Below are 25343 nucleotides of genomic sequence, written 5' to 3'. Positions count from 1 at the left end.
AATAAGCAAAGTTGTGGTTACGACTTCACAGTAGCCTATTTAATCTTTTTTAGCCAGAACACCAACTCACTCGAGCCTCCCCTCACATGATGGTAATGTCACGTGTGATATAGGATTTCTTCTGTACTGTTTTGTTCGACCGCTGTGTATTCAGTAACACATACTGAATTATGTGGTAAACAAGCTAAAATATGTTTTGTATCTGATTCCCAAAAGTGATCACTACCTCCAGTTTACCTCATTAAAGGCTGCGTCTTCTCTGTTTAATTCAATTAAATTCAACAAACAGCTCTATTCAAATACTAATAGCTTAATACTTAGTAATATTAATTACTTAAAGCAAGAATAACATAATCAAATAAAAACAGAACTTGAACAGAAATCACAGTTTACAGCTACCCAAGGACAAGATCAGGAAGCCCATAAAAGTTCAAGAGCTGTGAAAAAAAATCCTTTCAGGCTGAAAGATGCAGAAGATATTTAACATTTCAAAATGAATTTAATATATCAAAATGTTTTTGCCTTTGTGAATGTTTTATCTGAACTTTTAACTGTTTATCAAGTTTTGGGATTTATCCTCTTTCACGTACAGCTCTCTTATTTCTTTCTTTTTTGGTAATTTTGAGGGACATTCAACACAAACCTTTGTATCAAACTGAAGACATTTCAGGGTGTTGTTGTGGAGTTACGACCCCACCATCATCACAACAAAACTCCTTGTATTGTTACTTTTAATATTTCATTAACACACAATGAAAAGCAAGAATTCATTATGTCTTAGTTTTCCATGGCTTTGCTTCAAAGCTGACAATCCAGCATCCAGGAACATTTATAACTTTCTAATATGAAGCTGTGCTTCTAAAGCTTTAAGCGTCCTAAAAGATGCACGCGTAGAATTATTTGAAAATCCTAGGTGACTTCCTGCCTAAGCTGTCACAGTCACAAGATTTTCAGAGAACATAACCTCTGACCTTGACCTTGAGTACAAGACTCATCCAAGACCTGGTAGGGTCTCCCCAAGACAAATTGGTCTTGGGTGAGAAGTTTTCATAGGAAGCTGAAAGTCACTCATCCAAGCGACTTCCAGTGTTCCTCTCTCTCCAGGACGTGTACATCCTTATCACTAAAAGACTGGCCACTGAAGAAGTCACTTTGCTGAGTGATGAAACGTTTCTCCCAGATGCACAGAACTGAGCATCAAGACACCTGGTGGTGCGTTGGATCAGGTAGTGGGGGCGAGTCCTGGACAGACCGAGCGTAGCATGCCTAAACGTACAGTGATGGTATCATAAGGAGATCTGGAGCGGTGTCTCTGGACTGACAGACTGGGGTGATAGTTCCTATCTTTGAATAAGGGCCCGGAGTATGTGCTCCAACTCCAGGGGACAACACGCTAAGCCTCTCTGAGAACAGTCTATGCCAAGGTGCAGAGTTTGTTTGACCTTGGATACAAGAGGAACAATGCAGTTTCCATTCTGGAACGTTGGGCCAGTTCTAAATGATATTTGAGGGGGATTCCCCAACTTGTCTACATGTGTTTTGTTAATATGGAGAAGGCATTCGACAACATCCCTCAGAGTATCCTGGGGGGGGGGGTGCATTGGGAGTATGGGATGGCCAGCACGTTGCTACGATCCCTGTACAATGTTCCCAGTCTTTCCAGTCTGTCTTGTTGAGGAGGGCACAAATAGTTAGCTGTCAATTACAGAGCACAAGCATTCGAGCTTTGTATAGTGACGGAAAGACAGAGATCATGGATACAAGCAGCAAATTTTCTCTGAAGGGTGGCTGGATTCTCCCTTGGAGAGAGAGTGAGGGGCTCAGAGTAGAGCCGCTGCTCCTCCACATGAAAAGGAGCCAGTTCAGGTGGTTTGGGCACCAACATGAAAATCCTAGGTGACTTCCTGTCTAAGTTATCACCTCGAGGTCAGACATGAATATATACATATACATCTGTATATTAGGACTGAGCGTTACTAGTCAACTAACCAACTAATCGGCACAATTGTTGTCACAGTCCTGGTTCGGTGACCCAGTGTTTTTGGGTTTTGTACTTTTACTTTTGATGTTATTATGAATTATGAGTGTTTGTGTTTTGGTTTCTGTCCCAGTATTTCTAGCTCATAGTTTTGTAGAACTGCTGAGTCCTTGTTTTTAGGTTTTGTTATTTGGTTTCCCAGAGTTACTCTGTGCTCACACTTCTCCGTGTTCCCTCCGTCTGTCCATGGTGTCACTCTGCTTGTGAATCTGTTAAGTTCAGTGTCTTGTCTGGCTCTGTGAGTTTCCTGTTTTATTCTGAAGGTCTCTGTCTCATGTGAGTGTGTTCGGTACGTTTCCCCTGTCTCGTCAGCTCTGACTTCTCCCAGCTGTGTTGCCCTCCTGTCTCCCATCCCTTGATTACTGCTGTGTGTATTTACGCCCTGTGTGTTCTCCAGCCTGTTGCCGGTTCGTCTGCGTTATTTCCCTCCGTCAACCTGTGTATCTGTGTGTTCCTATGTTTTTCTCCTCGGGTCTCCAGTTGACGTTTCAGGTTTGTTTTGTTAGTTTTTTCCAGTTTAGGTTTTGCTTAGTTTCCTCCACGCCTTTGCCGTTTCTGTTTGTATCTCCACCTTCAATAAAATTCCCCTGCATCTCAGCTGCCAGCATCTTGGGTCCACACGGCTCATCCCGCGAGCCGTGACAGTACAAACCGACCAGCCCGCCGGAGGACGTTCTGTCCGGCCCGTCGGTCCAGCCTTCAAAAGGGAAGCGGCGATCATGCCGACGCCCTTCGCCTCAGCTAGACCCGGAGACTTCTGAATTGCTGGCTGTGGTGAGCGAAAGAGACGTTAATCATGGGTTTTCTGACTTTGGGACTATTTACTCCGGGGCCGTGCCCAGCAGCATTCAGCTCAGTCTTCAGTGTCCCTGTTACCTGTAGCTCAATCTCCAGTTCTGTCGCCCTCTCAGCCATCCATTATCTCTATGCAGGGAGAAAATCTCATTCCCACCCAGGGTGTTTCTCACAGTTTAGCTGCTTTAGGTACAGTTATTCACTCCAGGGCCTCCCCAGAGGCTAGGTAGCCCCCGAGGAACTGCACGCGGTGTCAGCGCTGCCTGGGCGGAGCCCTGCGCAGCTCCAGTTACCTCTGTGCCTGCCAGAGGTCTCCGCACACAGTCTCACAGATTAAAGTCCAACAGGCAAACAAAAGCACTGTTTTTACCTTTATGCTGGATGTTCATCATGAAATGAATCTTTTAAATTATTTGCGCAATCGATTAAACATTAAAAAGTAACTTTAGGTTAATATTCTTCCTTCTTTTGTCTGTTTTGCTGACACTTTTCTGTGTCACATGTCCAATTAGCTACATTTAGTTTTCATTTGCCTGCCAGAACATCTTCCTTCAGCCTTGGTGATAAAAGACTGTTTTTAATTTTTGTTCACAGCCGAACTGATCAAGTTCAGTGCACCACCAGCCCACCATCACATTCCACCTCAGTTTCCACTGCAGTGTCAGCCTACCTCATGGTGTGAATGCACTCTGGTTCCTTAGCAAAGGCGTAAGCATAACCGCTGGATGTGGTGCCAAAGTCAATGGCAACTACGACCACAAAGGACGGCCCTGACGGTACCTGGTCTGTATCATTCTGCTGTGCACAAAGAGGAACAGACAGTTTGATGGTGTTAGGACATATGATGAGTTCAAAACAACCAATCAGCATATGCAAATAAAAAATAACAACATCAAAATGGTAAAGTGATATCACAGGTGAGTAAATATCTGCAGGATGTTCAGTGTTCACTTTGAATGGCACCGTGATGATGGAGACTGCAGGTTTATTTCTGCATTTACTCAGTCTTGGTGTCCTGCTGTTATGTAACATATATGAGTGAAGAGCAGACGGTCTCTACCTAACAGTTTGTAAGGACTTTGCTGTTACTGCTGTAGGATATGTTAAATAGATCATGACCCTCCAATGCCAGGTGTTGTGGCACTCAAGCATGATACAAAGGTAATCAGATTACCAGAATGAGAAGAAACGTGTCAGATCACACTCGTCCTGCAGGAACAATAATTACAAACATGAACACATGAGTCACCTGAGTGTGTGAAGGAGAGAGAGGTGTAATTCCAGGGTCGCCCATGCTCTTTGCTGGAGAAGGATCAGCCATTGCATCTGTACATGAAGACAGCAAAGGATTTATTATGCAGTCCTATGATGCAGTTCCCTTTCTATTGAGTATTTATATAAAGTTGCACGCTGTCGTGTCATTTTTAAAGCATGTCTTTATTTGAACATCAGTAGGAAATTTATTCCTTTTACACGTTTTCATTTTATGCACCTTCTTTTTATGCCGTGCATTTGTGCAGCTGTAAGCTTTTGCTACTGTGTAGTGAACAAGGACTACAGATCTGCAGGTCATCATTTATACATCTATATGCAGTGTTGGGGAGTAACAGAATACATGTACCGGTGTTACGTATGTAAAATACAATATGAGTAACTGTATTCTGTTAGTTTAAAGGTTACCATTTAAAAAGGTGGCATTCAGTGCCTGTGTCTCAGTCTCGTGGCCCAGGTCACCTCTACAGCCCGCATAACGACATAAAGAAATATTTGAAGCATGTAAATATAATAATAACCACTGCAGCCAAACAGAGAGCCTGACGAGCCCAGCTATTAAGACTCGACTGTACACCGTGTTCGTGTTTTCCTCTGAAATAGGGCTGCTTAATAAATCAAATTTTAATCTCGATTACGATCTGGGCTTTCAACAATCATTAAAAAGGACTGAGCCGATTATTAGCCCCTCCCTCGTGCTTTACTTGTGCTTGACAGTCTTTAAAGTCATTATTCAACACATTGTTATTGTTAAATAAATATGTCAAATAATCGAGATCTCAATTTCAGTGAAAATAATCGTGATTATCATTTTTGCCCTAATCGAGCAGCCCTACTCTGAAACAATAAGTTCTGTTGGAGTCTTTCAACGCCTCTCTCTGTTTCTCACTAGCAAAGTTGACCCAGACAACAAAGTAAAGCTAGTTTTCAGCTATGAGCCGACACGAACCCGACGTATTAGTCAGAGGTCCCTTTACTACAGTTCAGAGCCGCGGACCTGTTTTATATACGCGTGGAATAGTTTCTACACGAGATCGCTGCAAAAAGTGCAGCCTTACCTAATGTCCACCTACTGTTACTCATTTATATTAAGATTTAAACATCTAGCTGGTGTTGGTGTGGAGAGTAGCCATCAGTAATAGTAATAAATCACACAGCAATAGGACATTCATGTAGCTGTAAAAAGCATGGTAATATATTAAGTAATCCAAAGTACTCAGTTACATTACTCTCATTGAGTAACGTAACAGAATACATTACAGAATACATTTTGGGGCATGTAATCTGTAGTGGGATACATTTTGAAAGTAACCTTCCCAGCACTGTCTATATGATATAGAGCTAGTTAAATGAACATTTTTATGATAAGGGTTCATTTTCTCTCCTGCTCATCTTTTTTATCCCAAACTGAAACATTCAATGTATCTCCTTGCATCTTCTGACCTTTCACATTACCCACAAACGAGCCTCTAAGGCTGAGGCCATACGCACTCTTTTTTAAATGTTACATTGTTGGAGACAACCATTCATTCATCTACAAAAACAACATGCACAGCATGCTTCCTGCATCAGTCGACTCCTGACTCAACCCTGCGATGCAGCCATACTCCTGTTAGGGGACAACTTTGAGATATTATTTTATTTAAAAATGACAGACTTACATTAACTTAGTAATTAGTACTTAATTAAACCTGAAAATAAACTTCCTGTTGGTTAAATAATCAACTGACAGCCACTATTAGCAGGTTTGTCCTGATCTCCATCCAGACGACACCGTAATTTAAAGGACACTGCTAACAGAAGCCTAGCTTAGCCACTGACTTAAATTAGCTCCACACTTTAAGCACAATACTACGATAAACATAACAAATTGTTATCAAGGCCAGCTGACTAAAGATTTCCATGGTCACACTGACTTTTTTCTTGAACACAAGAAGGCAATAAGGCTCTGAAACTAAGACATGCTGCTTCCATAGTTGGTAAGCACCAAAGAAATGACCCAGAACACCAAAGAAAACCGTGTTCCTGCAGAGGCTGCTGACCATGAACTCTGTAAATGGCCCAGAAGTGAAAGGATGCTGCTTTGTGGGTGTCAAACAGCCAAATGACAACATTTTCTGTGTGGAAAGTGCAGAAAATGTCTGTTACACCTGTCTTCAAAACACAATGGCATTTCAGTAGAATAGGAGATTGTCTACCCATTTGCTTCCATCATTTTCATTAGTCTGGCTTAATAACCTTCAGTGAAAGTGTTCTTTGAATGCATACAATAATAATACTCCCCAGACATATTGTAAGTGTCTGGCAGAATTGTCTCACGGCGGGACATCGTGTTATCCATCCTATTTTTCCAGCTCATTCACCCTTTTCTCTTGCCATCCCCTACAGAGTGGATGAGTGGTCTGAAGACCCATAATACACTTTGCCAGGCAATTACAGTGCAGAATTACAGACCACCTGTGGCTAGACTCCATCTAGCCACAGTCCACTCTCCCAAATCACTTTACAGCCTGGAGTTTTATTCCCAACAAAGGGTCGAAAAATCTCATCACAATTAGCAAAGTAAAGTAACGGTAATCTTATAATAAATAATATTTCAATCTTTCTGTGCCAGCAGAGTGTTCACTTCTGTTCAATGATTCATTTAATGTCTAAGGCATGTTTACGCTGAAATTCTAATTCTTCCCCTCCAGCATTCATCCGTTCTCTCATCCGTGACAATCACACAATAATTTAAGTCATCCTGCGGCAACCCTGTGTCGTCCATACAGTGATAAGACTGCTGGGTTTGTCCAACCACGTCATCATTCTTCCCCATTAATCACATTTCTATACTATCTATATGAAAACTAACGATTGAAAATATTTTAGACAAACAAACATGATGAACTGTTAGTGCACATTAAATTAAACTGCATTCAATCCACTAAAAATAATTAAAGTTCATTGAACTTTTTATAGAGTTCAAGTCGCTGAACTTTAATTCACAAATCTATCAATTTTAAGACAAAATAGAAACTAAGCTTTAAAAACAAAGTGTTATTTATTACATTTACTCTATATGATGTTCAAACCTAAGATTTCATTTTCCAAAGTAAAGGTTAAACTATTAGTCATGCCCTTATGTTTCCAAATGATCAAACAAGAAAATGCAAAAACTAACATTTAATCAACCAGTTAAACAAAGAGACAAAAGTCTGGTAAATTAGTATGAAGAGTCCACACAGAGGGCACGTTGTAGTGGATGACTGGGTCAAACAAGTGACAGAGGACTGAGATCCACAGATTAGAAATGTGTTTTTAATCGTTTCATTTTGAAAATATTCTTAGTTTCCTCCTGCAGTTTGCTTAGGTGCAACACAGGAAAGCCTGTGGTCAGGGTTAGATCTGTGCATCTGGCAGAAAACCCTCCAGATGACCATGCTTTGTTCAAGCCAACCAATGACAACCAAGAGGGTAGGGCTGCTCAATTAATCGAATTTTAATCTCGATTACGATCTGGGCTTTCAACGATCATTAAAAAGGACTGAGACGATTATTAGCCCCTCCCTCGTGCTTTACTCTCGCGCTGCTCCGTGTGGCAAATCGAGCGCACCTCTCTGCATTTCGAACACGTGTCACAACAATTAAGAGCAGCAGTCTCCAACCTTTTTTGCACCACGGACCGGTTTATGCCCGACAATATTTTCATGGACCGGCCTTTAAGGTGTCGCGGATAAATACAACAAAATAAAACTAGTACCGGTACTGAAAAAAAGAAAATTTATTCATAACACACGTGAAAAGACCCAGGAAAACAGAGTTGACTATAAAAACGATAACAAAATAACGCTGAAAACCGATAAAAACCCTGAAAACTATACATTTCACACCTGAGCCTCAACTTTCGCGGGTACCGGTACCGGTCCGAGGCCCGGGGGTTGGGGACCGCTGATTAAGAGGACCCGAGGGAAGCTCGGAAAGCTAAACAGAAGTTATTTGGAGAGGAGAGTGACTGCCGCTGGTTGAAAAGAGGTAAAACAAAACTTCAGTGGTGTGGAAACATTATGGGTTGGCGGAGTCAGACGTGGATCAAGTAGACACAGTGTGTAAACTTTGCTACGGTGTCGTAGCTGCACCACAGAGCAACACTGCAAAGTTCACTAAACATAGATGTTTACATTTTTCATTTATTTCTTATATTGAAAACATTTGCACTGTTATCAGTATTTGCACACTATTTTATGACAATCTTTAAAGTAGGGCTGCTTGATTATGGCAAAAATGATAATCACGATTATTTTCACTGAAATTGAGATCTCGATTATTTGACAATATTTATTTAACCCTTTAAGACCTACCATAGAACCAAGTCCGCCAGAGCTTATTTTATTTTTTTACATGCTGTGGAGCCATTTTTGGGAGCATTTCAAGTTGCTATACATCAATACAACTGTTATAGCCCATAATATGTATGCATTAAGTGCATAGTAATTACATTAATTGCAAAAAAGTGCAATAAACTACAAAAAAATTGAAAATTGTTTTTGTTTTTTTACATATATTTCTACTTGGAGAAATTTAAGAGGCTTATCCCTCAAAGCTTTAAATACAAAAAAGTTGCAAAAAATAGTTTACAACAACAGGAAATTTATTTTGAGTGTCTTCATAGTTTTATTTTGGAGATACAGCAATTTTTATATACTGCAGGAAAAACAAAAAACAATCCTATGATGCAAATTTGCAAAGAAAACAGCATGTGCATCAAAATAAACTATTTCCAGCAGTGCAATTCGAGTTCTAAGCATCCCAGAAACTATTCAGAAAAGTCAAACATGACCAGTATAGGCTTTTAAGGCCTACAAGTAAAAAAAACTACATTTTCTGCAAAAATGACGTCACTTCCGATTTCAGACAGGAAATGGCGGACATGCAACAGTTCGCCTTGACGTCTGTTTCAATGTGGGAAGTGTTACGAACAGCTGATCGGATCGGCAAAGCGTGTTTCTGGAATATTGTGTTTTTGTTCCTGCAAGCGCTTTTTATGCAATTTTTGCAAAGCTTTATGTGGAAGGAAACCGTGACCGAGGACAAGCTGATGGCATAAGATGTAAGTACAACTCCTCCGGTTTCATATGCAAAACAAATTATTGCGCTAGCTTACACGGTTCAGGTTCTACAGGGATTTAAAAATAGTTACACAAAACGGAGCGTGCTGCTCTGACCGGCTTTAAAGGGTTAACAATAACAATGTGTTGAACAATGACTTTAAAAAATAATATAAAATAGTGTGCAAATACTGATAACAGTGCAAATGTTTGCAATATAAGAAATAAATGAAAAATGTAAACATCTATGTTTAGTGAACTTTGCAGTGTTGCTCTGTGGTGCAGCTACGACACCGTAGCAAAGTTTACACACTGTGTCTACTTGATCCACGTCTGACTGAACCCATAATGTTTCCACACCACTGAAGCTTTTTACCTCTTTTCAACCAACGGCAGTCACTCTCCTCTCCAAATAACTTCTGCTTAGCTTTCCGAGCTTCCCTCGGGTCCTCTTAATTGTTGTGACACGTGTTCGAAATGCAGAGAGGTGCGCTCGATTTGCCACACGGAGCAGCGCAAGAGTAAAGCACGAGGGAGGGGCTAATAATCGTCTCAGTCCTTTTTAATGATCGTTGAAAGCCCAGATTGTAATCATGATTAAAATTCGATTAATTGAGCAGCCCTACTTTAAAGCCATTATTCAACACATTGTTACTGTTAAATAAATATCATCAAATAATCGAGATCTCAATTTCAGTGAAAATAATCGTTATTATCATTTTTGCCATAATCGAGCAGCCCTACAAGAGGGTAATACTACTATAAGGGACTGTAGAGCACATCGAGTTAAGTACAATGCAGGTCGGAGTGTTCCTGCTTTTCTTGCACGCTTTTTAATCCCACTGCCCTTTTTGGTCAAATAAAAGCACAAGCAGGGCAGAGTCTATATCTTTATTGTTCTCAAGGAACACAAGCTAAAGTATTTGTTTGCCATAGAGCACCCCAATGGCTTTTAGGATTGTTAACGATCAGGACATGAATATTATTATGTACATCCAAACATTCCTTTAATGCCAGGCGTTCTGTAAACGACCTTTCATTGTCATGAGTTTGTTCAGTACATATTTCTGGATTGTGAGAGTTGAGACAGTATGAGCACGATTATCCACCACACAAAGGAAAGACGTTTAGGTTTGGTAAATGAGAAGCTATCAATATGTGCAAGTATCAAATACATATTTGTCATTTTTATCCATACATGCCCCTGAAAAGAAAGCTGCGTTTAACATGGCTTAAAATGTTACTAACTTGTCACAGCTTTGCACTAATGTGCAACACAGTTCCTGCATCGCTATCACTGAAACACATTTCCATAAAAACAAGGTGAATAAGGAGAAAACAATATAGCTAAGAAATTTATCAGGTGATAGTAAATAAGACAATGAAAACACATCAGATGTCAATGTGAAATAATCATGCTTCACTGCTATGGATGGTGTAATGTGTTAGGAATGTGAAGCATGCCACATCATTTGATGGAAATGATAAGAATCACAAAGGGCTGAACTCAAAGATGTTTCAAAAACACTAGAAAAGACAAACTTGTCAAACGTTTGTTACAGAAATTCAAAACTCTGATCAATTTTAATGGAGGGATTGGCCGATTACGTCCGAGATGAGATGACTGGATGTGAGGCTCCTGAGACTGAATGAGACCGTAGATCTCACTCTAAAGACATACCAACGAGTTATGTGACGACCTTGAAGGGTCTTTAAACACTTCTGCTTCCAGAGAGCTACAGCTGCACCGCCTCTGGCTTCCTGCTTAAGGAAGCGTTTCACCTCTCTCGAGGTCTCAACTCCACTGACCAAAATCTAGCTTCTCTACATTCTGTTAACCCCGGTCGACCGTTTCATTCCTGTCACTTCACACACACTTCAGATCTCTACCCAATCTGATACCAGACCAGTATCATGTTCACTGGTCCAACCAACATGTCCTACGACATGGCCATCGAGCTCCCCATGGAGCAGTATCCCCTCGTGGTCACCTGCTCTCCCTATCCCCTAGGGAAAATAAGGCTATGGAGGAGTACATTACAGAGGCTCTCCAACAGGGCTTTATTTGACCCGCCACCTTCCCAGCCACCGCTGGGTTCTTCTTTAAGAAGAAGGATGGCACAGTTGGCTGCTGGCAGAGCCTGTGGGCACGCCACTGCAGCCCCCTCTGACTTCTGCTCCGTGGCTGCTGAGTGACCCCTTGTCTCAGGGGCACAGATGCCTCTCCGATGATCCTCCTTGGGCTCTCGCACTCTGGGGCCTGGAGAAACCTTTTGAATACATGTGCTCTCATCCACACAGGTGTTCACACCTGTGTGCACATCTGTGAGCACACCTGTGTGCACACAGGTGTGCTCACAAGACTGAGGCATTTTTATATCATAAAATAAAATAAAACTCAGCATAATTTGGACCATTAAGGATCACTGTTCACTGGATGAAAAGCTGAATAACATTATAGAAAGAAACAAGAGTGAGCTGGTGTAGCTGCAGCATTACATTACTTTAAACCACAGGTCAGCATGCATGGATAAGGAATGATAATACGGAATGCCGGCACGGGTTGTGCTTTGCACACAGCTGTCTCTCAGTGTACTTCCAGTTTCCCATCAAAAAATCTCTATTTTCTGCATTATTTGCTTGTTATGCACCAGGCGCTGTTTTTTTTATTTCAATGAATTTGACAAGAAAGTCTGATTTCTGCTGTTTAACAGCAAAGACTTTTACAAATGATTGCTTATCAGTGTCTCAAATCAAACCTCTGTAACTTTGCTCTGCTTCACTTCAGCAGCATCAGGTAATGTTCACATATTGATTCATGGTATTTTACCTGCTATAAAAAGCCAGGCCATCATGTTTTTCTGTTTTAGCCTCAGTTACTTTGACACAAAGGCATCTGCTGTGATGCTCACACCTCTGATGAAGTCTCACAGTGTCAGCTTTGTTTTATACCAAGATAGTTTACACCGAGTTTGTAATTGCAGAGAAACAGTCAAAAAAAATGGAATTAAATATTTAGAATTTACAAGCTTCTTTCAGCAGTACGTATCCAAGATAAATGTAATATTTCTGCCTGTCTGAGTCAAAACTGAAATGAATTCAATCAAATCGAAATCTTGTTACTCCGAACTGAATAAGTTGTAGAAATCAGTGATGACACCCAGCACTACAACTGGCCTCTCCACAATGTGGAGGCTCTTCTCTGACATCATAATAACATAGCTGAACAGGCACATTCAACATTTAAGATCATATACTTGTCATTGTAGAAAGATACAAAGACATTTTGTTTGGTGACAATTAACCAGCAAAAAGGGATAAACTTCACTTTAAAAAGGCAAAAAACTAATATAAAGATCTAAGAATAAAAAGAGCTATGTACGAACAACAGGAATATTTGCAAACGTTGTGTTGTTGTTATGAGAGCAAGTGCAGACATTCTGTTTTTTTACATGACTGCAAAGATTGCAAAGTTGTGCATGTGCCCGTGCACTAAATCAGTCCCAACAGTTTGCTAATAAAGGCCACAGCCATGAGGAGGAAGCTGCTTTTCACTCTTTCCTGGTTTTAAATGTCCAGTATCTATTCCCCCAAGGTAAAAGTGTAAAAAGGTGATGACCAGGTATGTCGACTCTCTGCTTATGAAGCTGGCTTTCTGTTTAAAGCGGTCAGCATACACAGTGTGCCATTGTTGGAGTATTGCTCCCTCCCTCTGGTTGCCTTGACGACACGGGTAAGGTGTTTTTTTTTTTGTCTGCTTAGCAAACCACACTGTAACACACTGAGTGAGGAGCTGAGTGCGTTACAGTGAGTGAGGAGCTGAGTAACACACTCGGTGTTACACTCATGAGGGCGTTACAGTGAGTGAGATCCGAGGACGTTACAGTGAGTGAGATCCGAGGGCGTTACAGTGAGTGAGAGCCGAGTGCGTTACAGTGAGTGAGATCCGAGGGCGTTACAGTGAGTGAGAGCCGAGTGCGTTACAGTGAGTGAGGAGCTGAGTGACACACTCGGTGTTACACTCATGAGGGCGTTACAGTGAGTGAGAGCCGAGGGCGTTACAGTGAGTGAGATCCGAGGGCGTTACAGTGAGTGAGAGCCGAGGGCGTTACAGTGAGTGAGAGCCGAGGGCGTTACAGTGAGTGAGATCCGAGGACGTTACAGTGAGTGAGAGCCGAGGGCGTTACAGTGAGTGAGATCCGAGGGCGTTACAGTGAGTGAGATCCGAGGGCGTTACAGTGAGTGAGAGCCGAGGGCGTTACAGTGAGTGAGATCCGAGGGCGTTACAGTGAGTGAGAGCCGAGGGCGTTACAGTGAGTGAGATCCGAGGGCGTTACAGTGAGTGAGAGCCGAGTGCGTTACAGTGAGTGAGAGCCGAGGGCGTTACAGTGAGTGAGATCCGAGGGCGTTACAGTGAGTGAGAGCCGAGTGCGTTACAGTGAGTGAGAGCCGAGGGCGTTACAGTGAGTGAGATCCCAGTGCGTTGCAGTGAGTGAGGAGCTGAGTGACACACTCGGTGTTACACTCATGAGTGCGTTACAGTGAGTAACACACTCGGTGTTACACTCATGAGTGCGTTACAGTGAGTAACACACTCGGTGTTACACTCATGAGGGCGTTACAGTGAGTGAGATCCGAGGGCGTTACAGTGAGTGAGAGCCGAGGGCGTTACAGTGAGTGAAATCCCAGTGCGTTGCAGTGAGTGAGGAGCTGAGTGACACACTCGGTGTTACACTCATGAGTGCGTTACAGTGAGTAACACACTCGGTGTTACACTCATGAGGGCGTTACAGTGAGTGAGAGCCGAGGGCGTTACAGTGAGTGAGATCCGAGCACGTTACAGTGAGTGAGATCCGAGGGCGTTACAGTGAGTGAGATCCGAGGGCGTTACAGTGAGTGAGATCCGAGGGCGTTACAGTGAGTGAGATCCGAGGGCGTTACAGTGAGTGAGAGCCGAGGGCGTTACAGTGAGTGAGATCCGAGGGTGTTACAGTGAGTGAGATCCGAGGGCGTTACAGTGAGTGAGAGCCGAGTGCGTTACAGTGAGTGAGATCCGAGGGCGTTACAGTGAGTGAGATCCGAGGGCGTTACAGTGAGTGAGAGCCGAGTGCGTTACAGTGAGTGAGAGCCGAGGGCGTTACAGTGAGTGAGATCCCAGTGCGTTGCAGTGAGTGAGGAGCTGAGTGACACACTCGGTGTTACACTCATGAGTGCGTTACAGTGAGTAACACACTCGGTGTTACACTCATGAGTGCGTTACAGTGAGTAACACACTCGGTGTTACACTCATGAGGGTGTTACAGTGAGTGAGATCCGAGGGCGTTACAGTGAGTGAGAGCCGAGGGCGTTACAGTGAGTGAAATCCCAGTGCGTTGCAGTGAGTGAGGAGCTGAGTGACACACTCGGTGTTACACTCATGAGTGCGTTACAGTGAGTAACACACTCGGTGTTACACTCATGAGGGCGTTACAGTGAGTGAGAGCCGAGGGCGTTACAGTGAGTGAGAGCCGAGTGCGTTACAGTGAGTGAGAGCCGAGGGCGTTACAGTGAGTGAGAGCCGAGGGCGTTACAGTGAGTGAGATCCGAGGGCGTTACAGTGAGTGAGATCCGAGGGCGTTACAGTGAGTGAGAGCCGAGGGCGTTACAGTGAGTGAGATCCCAGTGCGTTGCAGTGAGTGAGGAGCTGAGTGACACACTCGGTGTTACACTCATGAGTGCGTTACAGTGAGTAACACACTCGGTGTTACACTCATGAGGGCGTTACAGTGAGTGAGAGCCGAGGGCGTTACAGTGAGTGAAATCCCAGTGCGTTGCAGTGAGTGAGGAGCTGAGTGACACACTCGGTGTTACACTCATGAGTGCGTTACAGTGAGTAACACACTCGGTGTTACACTCATGAGGGCGTTACAGTGAGTGAGAGCCGAGGGCGTTACAGTGAGTGAGAGCCGAGGGCGTTACAGTGAGTGAGAGCCGAGTGCGTTACAGTGAGTGAGAGCCGAGGGCGTTACAGTGAGTGAGAGCCGAGGGCGTTACAGTGAGTGAGATCCGAGGGCGTTACAGTGAGTGAGATCCGAGGGCGTTACAGTGAGTGAGAGCCGAGGGCGTTACAGTGAGTGAGATCCCAGTGCGTTGCAGTGAGTGAGGAGCTGAGTGACACACTCGGTGTTACACTCATGAGTGCGTTACAGTGAGTAACACACTCGGTGTTACACTCATGAGGGCGTTACAGTGAGTGAGATCCGAGGGCGTTACAGTGAGTGAGAGCCGAGGGCGTTACAGTGAGTGAAATCCCAGTGCGTTGCAGTGAGTGAGGAGCTGAGTGACACACTCGGTGTTACACTCATGAGTGCGTTACAGTGAGTAACACACTCGGTGTTACACTCATGAGGGCGTTACAGTGAGTGAGAGCCGAGGGCGTTACAGTGAGTGAGAGCCGAGTGCGTTACAGTGAGTGAGAGCCGAGTGCGTTACAGTGAGTGAGAGCCGAGGGCGTTACAGTGAGTGAGATCCGAGGGCGTTACAGTGAGTGAGATCCGAGGGCGTTACAGTGAGTGAAATCCCAGTGCGTTGCAGTGAGTGAGGAGCTGAGTGACACACTCGGTGTTACACTCATGAGTGTGTTACAGTGAGTAACACACTCGGTGTTACACTCATGAGGGCGTTACAGCGAGTGAGATCCGAGGGCGTTACAGTGAGTGAGATCCGAGGGCGTTACAGTGAGTGAGATCCGAGGGTGTTACAGTGAGTGAGGAGCTGAGTGACACACTCGGTGTTACACTCATGAGGGCGTTACAGTGAGTGTAGGGCTGCCACAAACAATTACTTTGATAGTCAACTACTCACTGATTATTTTTGTGATTAGTCGACTAATCAGATCATCATCCATTGGACATAAAACCTTCAGCTTATTGCACCAGCAGCATCTGCTCTTATATAACTATCACTAGCTTACAGCTTTAAGTGTGTAAGGTATGTGCTAACTAAAAATAAAGACAAGATGACAGTTTATTAAATTTTAATGAAATCTGCAGATTGTTTCGGTGAAGTTTAATAAACTCCTTGCTATCTAAAATATAACAGGACACTGGAGTATATTAGGGCTGCCACAAACGATTATTTTGATAGTCGACTAGTCACCGATTATTTTTGCGATTAGTCGACTAATCAGATCATCATCCATTGGACGTACAGCGTACAGCTTATTGCACCAGCAGCATCTGGTCTTATATAACTATCATTAGCTTACAGCTTGAAGTGTTTGTGCTAACTAAAAATAAAGACAAGATGGTAGTTTATTAATTTTTAATGAAATTTGCAGATTGTTTCGGTGAAGTTTAATAAACTCCTTGCTTTCTAAAATATAACAGGACACCGGAGTAAATTCTCGAGCATCTCACACTTCTGATAATCAGCTGTCTGCTTGACAGTTTTAGCTGTGCAAAAACTATAACTTTAATCTCAGCCAAACCGATTTACTCAGGAACAAATAAAATACTAAAGAAAGCCAAACAATAACATTTGTAAGTTATCTAAGTGACTTATATATATGTTTAACCTGACTAGCGAAAGACGGCGGTGGGTTTGAAAACGATTTGCCGGGAGTCCGGTGTTCTCACGGCTCTAGTTAGCCTTGCCCCCGCCTAGCTAACGAGCTAGTGGGTAACAGACATCTCCGAAAACGTCGGAGCGCTTTTGAAAATATGTGGTGTCTTGATAAACTGAGCAGATATTTGAGGTTTACACAGCTACATTCTCGCCTGAAAATATGTTAAACGTTTATTTTGTGACCCAGAAAGAATAATAAGAGTAAAGTTAAAACTAACTAGCTGCCGCCATTGTTGACAACTGTGCTGGGCTGCGCTATGAATTCTGGGACACAGCTTCTTCTTCTTCGGGGTTTAACGGCAGCTGGCATCCTTGTACATGCAGTGCTGCCATCTTCTGTTTCAGTCCATTATTACACTCTTAAATCCTACTACTCATTCCTGCGTCCTTTGTGATCTTACAAAGCTTCAAACGATGCGTCGACTATTAAATTAGTCGTCGACGATTTTAATAGTCGACATAATCGTGACTAGTCGACTAATCGTGGCAGCCCTAGAGTATATACTCGAGCATCTCACACTTCTGATAATCAGCTGTCTGCTTGACGTTTATTCAGCTGTGTAAAAACTATAACTTTAATCTCAGCCAAACCGATTTACTCAGGAACAAATAAAACACTGAAAAAAGCCAAACAACAACATTTTTAAGTTATCTAAGTGACTTATATATCATGTTTAACCTGAGTAGCGAAAGACGGCGGTGGGTTTGAAAACAATTTGCCGGGAGTCCGGTGTTCTCACGGCTCTACTGAGCCTTGCCCCCGGCTAGCTATCGAGCTAGTGGGTAACAGACGTCTCCGAAAACGTCGGAGCACTTTTGAAAATATGTGGTGTCTTGATAAACTGAGCAGATAGTTGAGGTTTACACAGCTACATTCTCGCCTGAAAATATGTTAAACATTTATTTTGTGACCCAGAAACAACAATAAGAGTAATATTAGATATTAATAATTATATAATATTTATTAATATAATATTTATATAATATTAAAATGTAATAAATTCTGTTTTCATGGATGCCTGGATGTTAAACTTAATTGTTACACCTGGTAAAGAAGCAACGCTGACCATTTTATTAAAGATGAAAGAATTTAGACAGTTTAACTCTCAGTGATGCCGCAGTGTTGGTTTGACTTTGGGACCTGAAGCGGACGGAGTTTTGGACCCAGAAACGGTTAATGAGTTACAGACCGGATAAGTTATTGAGTTCTCTATGTGCTGTACTCAGTTCCTTCAGAATATTTGTTGAGCCCAGCTGTTTATGACGTTTATTCAGCTGTGTAAAAACTATAACTTTAATCTCAGCCAAACCGATTTACTCAGGAACAAATAAAATACTGAAAAAAGCCAAACAACAACATTTTTAAGTTATCTAAGTGACTTATATATCATGTTTAACCTGAGTAGCGAAAAACGCTAGCGAAATTGTTCTCCAATTCTTTTTGTTTGGCTTGTATACGCTATCATTCGTTCTTGAAGGTATGTTTTTGCACAATCCCAAATTATAAGGGGAGACATTTCTGGAGTGTTGTTTACAGACATGTATGTTGAATACGTGGCAGTAAACAATGCTGAATGAGGCTACAAAGAAGTGAAGTCCTTATCATTTAAAGTGGATGCATATTATCTCCACTGCTCTGATTGGTCCTTTGTGTTCTTTGTTCCAGAGGAGTAGGGAGTGATCTTATAATGTTATTGGGAGTGTCTCTATATTTCCAATTCTATACAGCTCTGAATTTGAGCTGAAAAATAAGTGGATTCTATAGGATCCGCGTCTACTTGAGTAAAACATGAAATCCCTTCTCTCAGGAAACAGAGCTCCAGACGTCCACTAGGCCTGCCTCTGTACTTTGATTTTAAAGCATTCTCCTCCTCTCCTCAGATCACTGCACAAAAGAAACATCTTACCACTGTGCTAACCAGCAAGGGTTTCTCCACCATGTGCCAAGTTGTGTTTTGCTTGGAATTCAAATACTTATAAAATCATTTATAACTTTCATGAAATGCATTTTTTCTGGATTTGTGGTTCCATCTCTCCACCATACTACATACCATAAAGAAATTAGAGAGCCTTTATTTCTTACTCGACAGCCAATCTTACCAACAATGTAACCCGACCCTATTATGTGTGTTAGTTCACTTTTCACTGTCATAAACTCAAAAACAAATCAAAGTTCGCACTAAACAGAAACAGAAGATTCTTGATAGAAAATAGCAGCATATGAAAATGCAAAGATGAGACACACACAAAGATTGGCAGCCATTACAATAGCAGAAGGGGGACCTCATTAAATTCACTGAAGCAAACCAGAGGGCACAAACACAAAACACATCAGCTATCAAAGAGCCACATTCATCAGGGGCAAGAACAAAATGAGCATGAGGAGAGAATGTGCTGTTTCTTCTACCATCTGAGCACACATTCATAGAAGCTAAGCAGAGACCCCCACGCACAGTCGTCCTGGTCATGCCAGAACAGCCTTTCAGCAATTACAGCCACTGCATGCTCCTACGTACGCGCTCCTACGTACGCGCTCCTACACACACGCTTCTACGTAGACGCTCCTACATACGCGCTCCTACATACGCGCTCCTACATACGCGCTCCTACATACGCGCTTCTACATACGCGCTTCTACACACATGCTCCTACACATGTCCCCTTCCTGTTTTCCTTTTTATATGTTGCTCACACTTAAATGTTTCAGATCATCAAACAAGTTTAAATATTAGCCAAAGATAACACCAACCACATTTCACTGTTGATATGATGTTCCTTTTCTCAAATGTTGTGTGTGTGTGTGTGTGTGTGTGTGTGTGTGTGTGTGTGTGTGTGTGTGTGTGTGTGTGTGTGTGTGTGTGTGTGTGTGTGTGTGGTTGTATTGAGTAAACTGTGAGTGATAAAGTTTTAAAGAAGTAAATATTTCGATATAACTGGATTGAGAGGGATTATGTTGGCTCACTAACTATCAGCTCAGAGTAAGTTAATTAGATAACTACACTTAGGTGATTTAATCATTATTTTGTGACTATATGTCCCATCCTCTACACCCTGCAGACCCACACTGTCATAGCTGGACTGGCCATCGGGCATACCGGGCATTTGCCTGGTGGGCCGCTGGCGATTTTTTGTTTTTAATGGGCCGATCGATTTTTTTTTGGAAGGGTATAAATAATGAAAGGTGTTGGATTGGCCAGTTGGTCATGATCGACTCTGGGCTGGACCAATTACAGCCGAGGAGGTCGAATGCTGGACTAGTAAACGGGAGGCCAAACTCAAAACACGACTTTATTAACAGAAAGGCAAAGACGATACGAAAGTACACTGGGAAGAACTAAAACTAACTCACAAGGAGGCGGGGAAACCACAGGGAAATGCCCACAACACTGAGGGACAAAGCCACACAGAACAGAGGGAGATTCTGACATAAATACACAGAAGGTAATGAAGGAAGTGGGAACACATGGGGAGCACAGCTGAGGACAAGTACGCATAACGAGACAGGAAGGACACAGAACTGAAAATACTGACCCAAGACGCGGACCTTAAACGTAACACAGGAAGAACACAGAGATGCAGAGAGGAGGGAGAGAGATAGCAAGGTACAGGAACTCAGAGCTATATGAACACAGACACACAGAGGAAGATACAGGAGCAAAGACACGATCCGACAACCAAAACCATAACCACCTAAGGACAAGGACTCAACTTTAAACTAACAAGGTGGACTCAAACCAAAATACAAACCCTCAAAGACCCCCACACACCCCCACACAGTGTGAAATCCAGAACGTCCCGACTCAACAACTCCTTCCTCCTCACTGCTGTCAGACTCTTGAACAGCTGACCTATTTTAACAGTAATAATAATTTTTGCACATCAGGTCATCTCACATATTAAACCAGCATATTGAGCTCATAGCTCTTTTGCACACACATCTATTTAACACTTCAATTTTTGTCTCCATTTATTTATTTATACTATTTGTATTTTACCTGTTCTAGTTCTGTTTGCACATATTAATGTGTGGACAGCAGAGAAAGACTTTCATTGTACAGAGAAATGATTTCTTTGTGCACATGACAATAAACACTTTGAATCTTGAATTATTTTGTCCTGCTGTTGCTAAATTTGTTAAATTACTTTAATAAATATCCTTCAAGTAAAATCACTCCCTTCTGAACCCTTTGTACAACAGTAAAGGTAAAAACAGTATTAAAGATCCTCATTAGTATCAAATCAAATCAAATCAAATCAAATCAAATCATAAAAGGTTAGTCCAGCACTTTAAAAGTAACAAGTTCTAACTTAGTTCTAATCACTATATTCATGTGCACTGTTACCTCTACGTTGTCTCCTCTTTTGAATTTTGCATCTTCATCTGATGATGACGTTATAGCGTTGAGGTCCTAGTCGTCCCTTCTCCCTTCCTGCTCACCGCCATTAAATAATTGACCGTGTGGCTTTGAAGCAGAACGACTGTGAAAGACTGTAGTTGTGCTTCGTGACTGGGCGTGGCCCATCAGCAGAAAGTGCCTGTGTGACTGGGTGAATGGGGCAGGTTGTACAAAGTGCTGTGAGGGATCAGGTCGAGCAGAAAAGTGCCATATAAGAATGAGTCCATGAAGCAGCTCATAACAAAGGCATTATTAGGTCCTTCCTCTCAGCTTGTAATATATTTCTCTATCACTCAGTAAATAAGATGATGAACATGAGAGTGAATATCTCCTTAAACTCTTCTCCCGCGATGATCCTGAGTCATACTACATGACATCATTATTAATGGGAAAGATGAAACGAGCAACATGAGATTTCAGCTCCCATCTTCTCTTAGCAGCATGTCTCCACCCCTCACAGCTCCCTGAGTTTAGTTCCTGCCCGTTTTAAACATCTCATCACTAATTTACTTAACAAACTAATCTGTTTGGTTCACACTCACGCTCCTCTTTCTGTTTCTTTTCCCATTTTTGTCTCATCTAAGGAACACTTAGAACATAAGCTCTAGTTGGCAGAAGTGGAAACGAGTGATTCTTGCATTTGTGTCACTGTGCTTTTTGTTCGGCTTGTTTACTGGCATGGAGAAATTCTCTTTCACACAGTGTTACTACACTGCTCAGGGGTCACATTCACATAAATTTTAATGCTTCTCCTGCATCAGTGAGAAATGTGGCTTTTGTGCCAAAAACAAGGCCCGGATGAGTCTGACGGCGAGCAGGTCAATAAATAACTTTGATGTACAGTTCTTTGCTGTACTAAAATGAAACTATGACGAAAAAGAAACTGTTCCCTTTTTTGTAAATGAAATGCAAGTTAACGATATTTGATTTGATAGCCTATGAATATCTTCTGCTGTTTCCTCTCTTTCCTCCACAATTTACACTTTATACATCCATCCAGCTGCTTCCACTTCTCCTTTTCAGGGTCGCGGGGGCGCTGGAGCCTATCCCAGCTGTCATTGGGCGAGAGGCGGGGTACACCCAGGACAGGTCGCCAGTCTGTCGCAGGGCCAACACACAGAGACAGACAACCATTCACTCCCACATTCACACCTATGGGCAATTTGGATTAACCAATTAACCTATCCCCACAAACTGCATGTCTCTGGATGGTGGGAGGAAGCAGGAGTACCCGGAGGGAACCCACGCAAACACGGGGAGAACATGCAAACTCCACACAGAAAGACCCGGCCTGATGGTGGAATTGAACTCAGGACCTCCTTGTTGTGCGGCAACAGTGCTAACCACCGTGCTGCCCAGTTTACACTTTAATTAAAGGATATTTAATAAAGCAGATTAATAAAGCAAACGCCAAATGAATGGAACTACACTGATGTAATTAACCTACTCTGAGCTAATGCTGATTATTCTCTTGTCCTTTGAAGGACAAAGGCTGGAGCAGGTCCAGGCCTGACGCTGCACCCATCTTATTAAATCTATAATCTAACACAACAAAGGTGAGAAGAAAAATCATCTGAACATTCAACCACATGGATATAATTCACTTCATGTTTCATTTGGTTTGTGTCTTTAGCACCTTTTCACATTAAGATTCATTTTAACAACACACCGACCCCTGAGTCCCCGTGTTTTTAACTCGGTGGGCGTGATTAAGGATGCCGTGCAGGTGCGTCCGCCCTCCCTGCACCGCAGACCACGCCCCCCCTACTTTTAAAATGTAAAATAAAGTATTCCCCCGTGTTTGTCAGTTGCAGTAAAGCCAATACAGCTTCCTTTTCTTAAATCATACACTTTAAAAGTCACACACACAGACATGCGTGCGTGCGCGCGCACACACACACACACACACACACACACACACACACACACACACACACACACACACAGCTTCCAAGGTTGTTTCTATAAAGGCTCCAGAGAGGCTGTTAGAATCATTTCACAGATCATATGTTCTCATTTATTAAATGGGTTAAACGTAATTATTTGTAATATACCTGATTATATTCTGATCAGTATTATGCATAATTAACTATGAGCAAACTCACACATGAAACGTGATTTCTGCAGTCACACACAATCTGCCAAAGCTGGATCGCGTCCACACACACACACACACACACACACACACACACACACAGATGTCCGACACTAATCTTTTTAACGACTCTGTTTTAGAGCCTTTAAGCCTCTCAGATGTGATGACAGGGGAAGCTGCAGGACTTCCAGTCTCTCTGTGGCCCACCTCTCTGGACAACCTTCATTATTAGAGCACAAAGTCAAAGCTGACATTGAAGGTCTTTTTCAAGAAGCCATATTATATGAAAGGGCATGGAGAGAGAGCTGTACAACATACTTTTTATCTTTTCAATACAACCCCTGTGACATGACAATGGTACCAAAACAGCCATAACACAGGCAGTCTGAGGCCTTCTTCATACTGAGGAATCACACTGGTATTGGATCAGTACTATGGCTATACTATCACACCTGAACAGGAAAAAGTGCATCCCTGTACCACTGCGTTTGGCATGATGACCCTTTACACTGCATCGGCAATCATGTTTAGTAGGGCTGGCACCAACACGTCTAACTGAAATGGCTCATACCACCGGACCAAAAGCACCCTCTGAGGCAGCGGTGTCGTGTAGGTCTGTGTCTGCAGCAAATCCTCATATCCACCCACTTGCTTCCTAAGCGCTCCTGGCCTTAGCCCCTCTTAGCCTTTCACATTTTTATATTAGCATTTAAGTTTTCGGGTGATGTCCAATAACATTTGGATCTGAATTCTTTTTACCAGGAACTTTAGCACCACCTGCTCAGTGGTCACAGTAATATGATTAGAGACTGCCAGCTACCCTTTACATTTCTTTTCTTACACCAAGTACTTCAAACTCGATTCACGATAAAACTTAAAGTAGCCACAGACATCATAACCTTTAGTGTAATATTTAGATTTGAAAGACCCAATTTGTTGTACACTAAAATAAAGACTTCTATAAGTAACGACGTAGAAAGATGGCAGACAGAAAGAACGCAGCCTCCTGAAGAGGTCACACTAAGGAAATGCCTTCAAACTCTCTGCAGAACAATGGCTTTCCTTCCTGCCTGTCTGTAATGGAAGAACTGACATCAACAAAAGCTGCACTCAGATATGGGCTGAGCACTGAAGATAACTCCCTACACCCAGGTTAGATAAAAATAGAGCGCTGATATCATCATTACCTGGAGTTATTTTTGACTCCATCAAACCTGCATTAACAGGAGCCTGTTCATAGTTAGCATGTCTGGACTTCTCTTACTGTATCACATGCATGTTTTTAGATTCTGCAGCCCTGCATTTCCTGGAATGTGTGCATATTGAAACACAGCATGAATTATTTAAGACTGAGGAAATATTCATAACTAGGCAACGAGGCTTCACATTTGTGGGACAGATTCACGATGGCTGTAACCTAGAGTAGGGTTAGGGTAAAGCTGACAGTATTTGTTGGTGCTCTGCTGTACTACAGAACCAAGAAAACACATAAACCGACATCCACGGATTCTGTAACAATAACAATAGCTTAGTACAACACAACATGTTAAATGTATCCAACAGTCCACGGCTTTGTAAGTAACAGACTAGAACCCGGGGCAGCATAAACATCTGATACCTGTGTGCTAAATGGTTAGCATAAACGACTGATCAGTCTAAAGTATAGCCTGTATAGTTCTAAAAAACTTGTTATAGTATGAACATGAACAGTAGCTGCAAGTGTAAAGATTATTTTCTGATGCAGCATATATATACTGACAATTAAATGTTCTGTTCTAAAATTTACAAAGCAATTTACAAAACTTGTTATTTTACAGTTTATATATACACAACCTGTCAAAAGCTTCAGAACAGCCCAGTTCTTCCAGCTGTTTATTGCAATTCAAGTTGTTCAGGTCCAATCAACATCTTGAAATGGTCCAAGGGTAAGTGGTGAACTGCCAGAGGTTAAAAAAACAGGTAAGGTTACCCAAAACTGAAAAACTATTTACATTTCAGAATTATACAAAAGACGTTTTTCAGGGACAACATGGGTTAACAGTTTAAAGCTGTTC

The 25343-nt window shown here is 42.3% G+C and overlaps 1 protein-coding gene across 5 annotated transcripts in view; it reads right to left on the bottom strand.

Annotated features, from left to right (window-relative positions):
• hspa12a (heat shock protein 12A) overlaps nucleotides 1–25343 on the bottom strand; it is a 103346-nt gene that overhangs the window by 37344 nt on the left and 40659 nt on the right. For 3 of the 5 annotated variants that reach the window (XM_080869283.1, XM_080869287.1, XM_080869284.1), the window contains exons 2-3: nucleotides 4083–4159; nucleotides 3504–3631 (exon numbers count right to left, since the gene is read on the bottom strand). In XM_080869283.1, the coding sequence (XP_080725409.1) occupies nucleotides 3504–3631; nucleotides 4083–4159 (205 nt within the window). The remainder of the gene's footprint in view (nucleotides 1–3503; nucleotides 3632–4082; nucleotides 4160–25343) is intronic. The other 2 variants (XM_080869285.1, XM_080869286.1) reach the window with 1 other exon arrangement.

This window comes from Rhamphochromis sp. 'chilingali' (genome assembly GCF_963969265.1).
Source record: "Rhamphochromis sp. 'chilingali' genome assembly, chromosome: 20".
Classification (NCBI taxonomy): Eukaryota; Metazoa; Chordata; class Actinopteri; order Cichliformes; family Cichlidae; genus Rhamphochromis; species Rhamphochromis sp. 'chilingali'.
The sequence above is the reverse complement of the archived record's forward strand: the minus strand, read 5'-3'. Positions and strand labels throughout refer to the sequence as shown.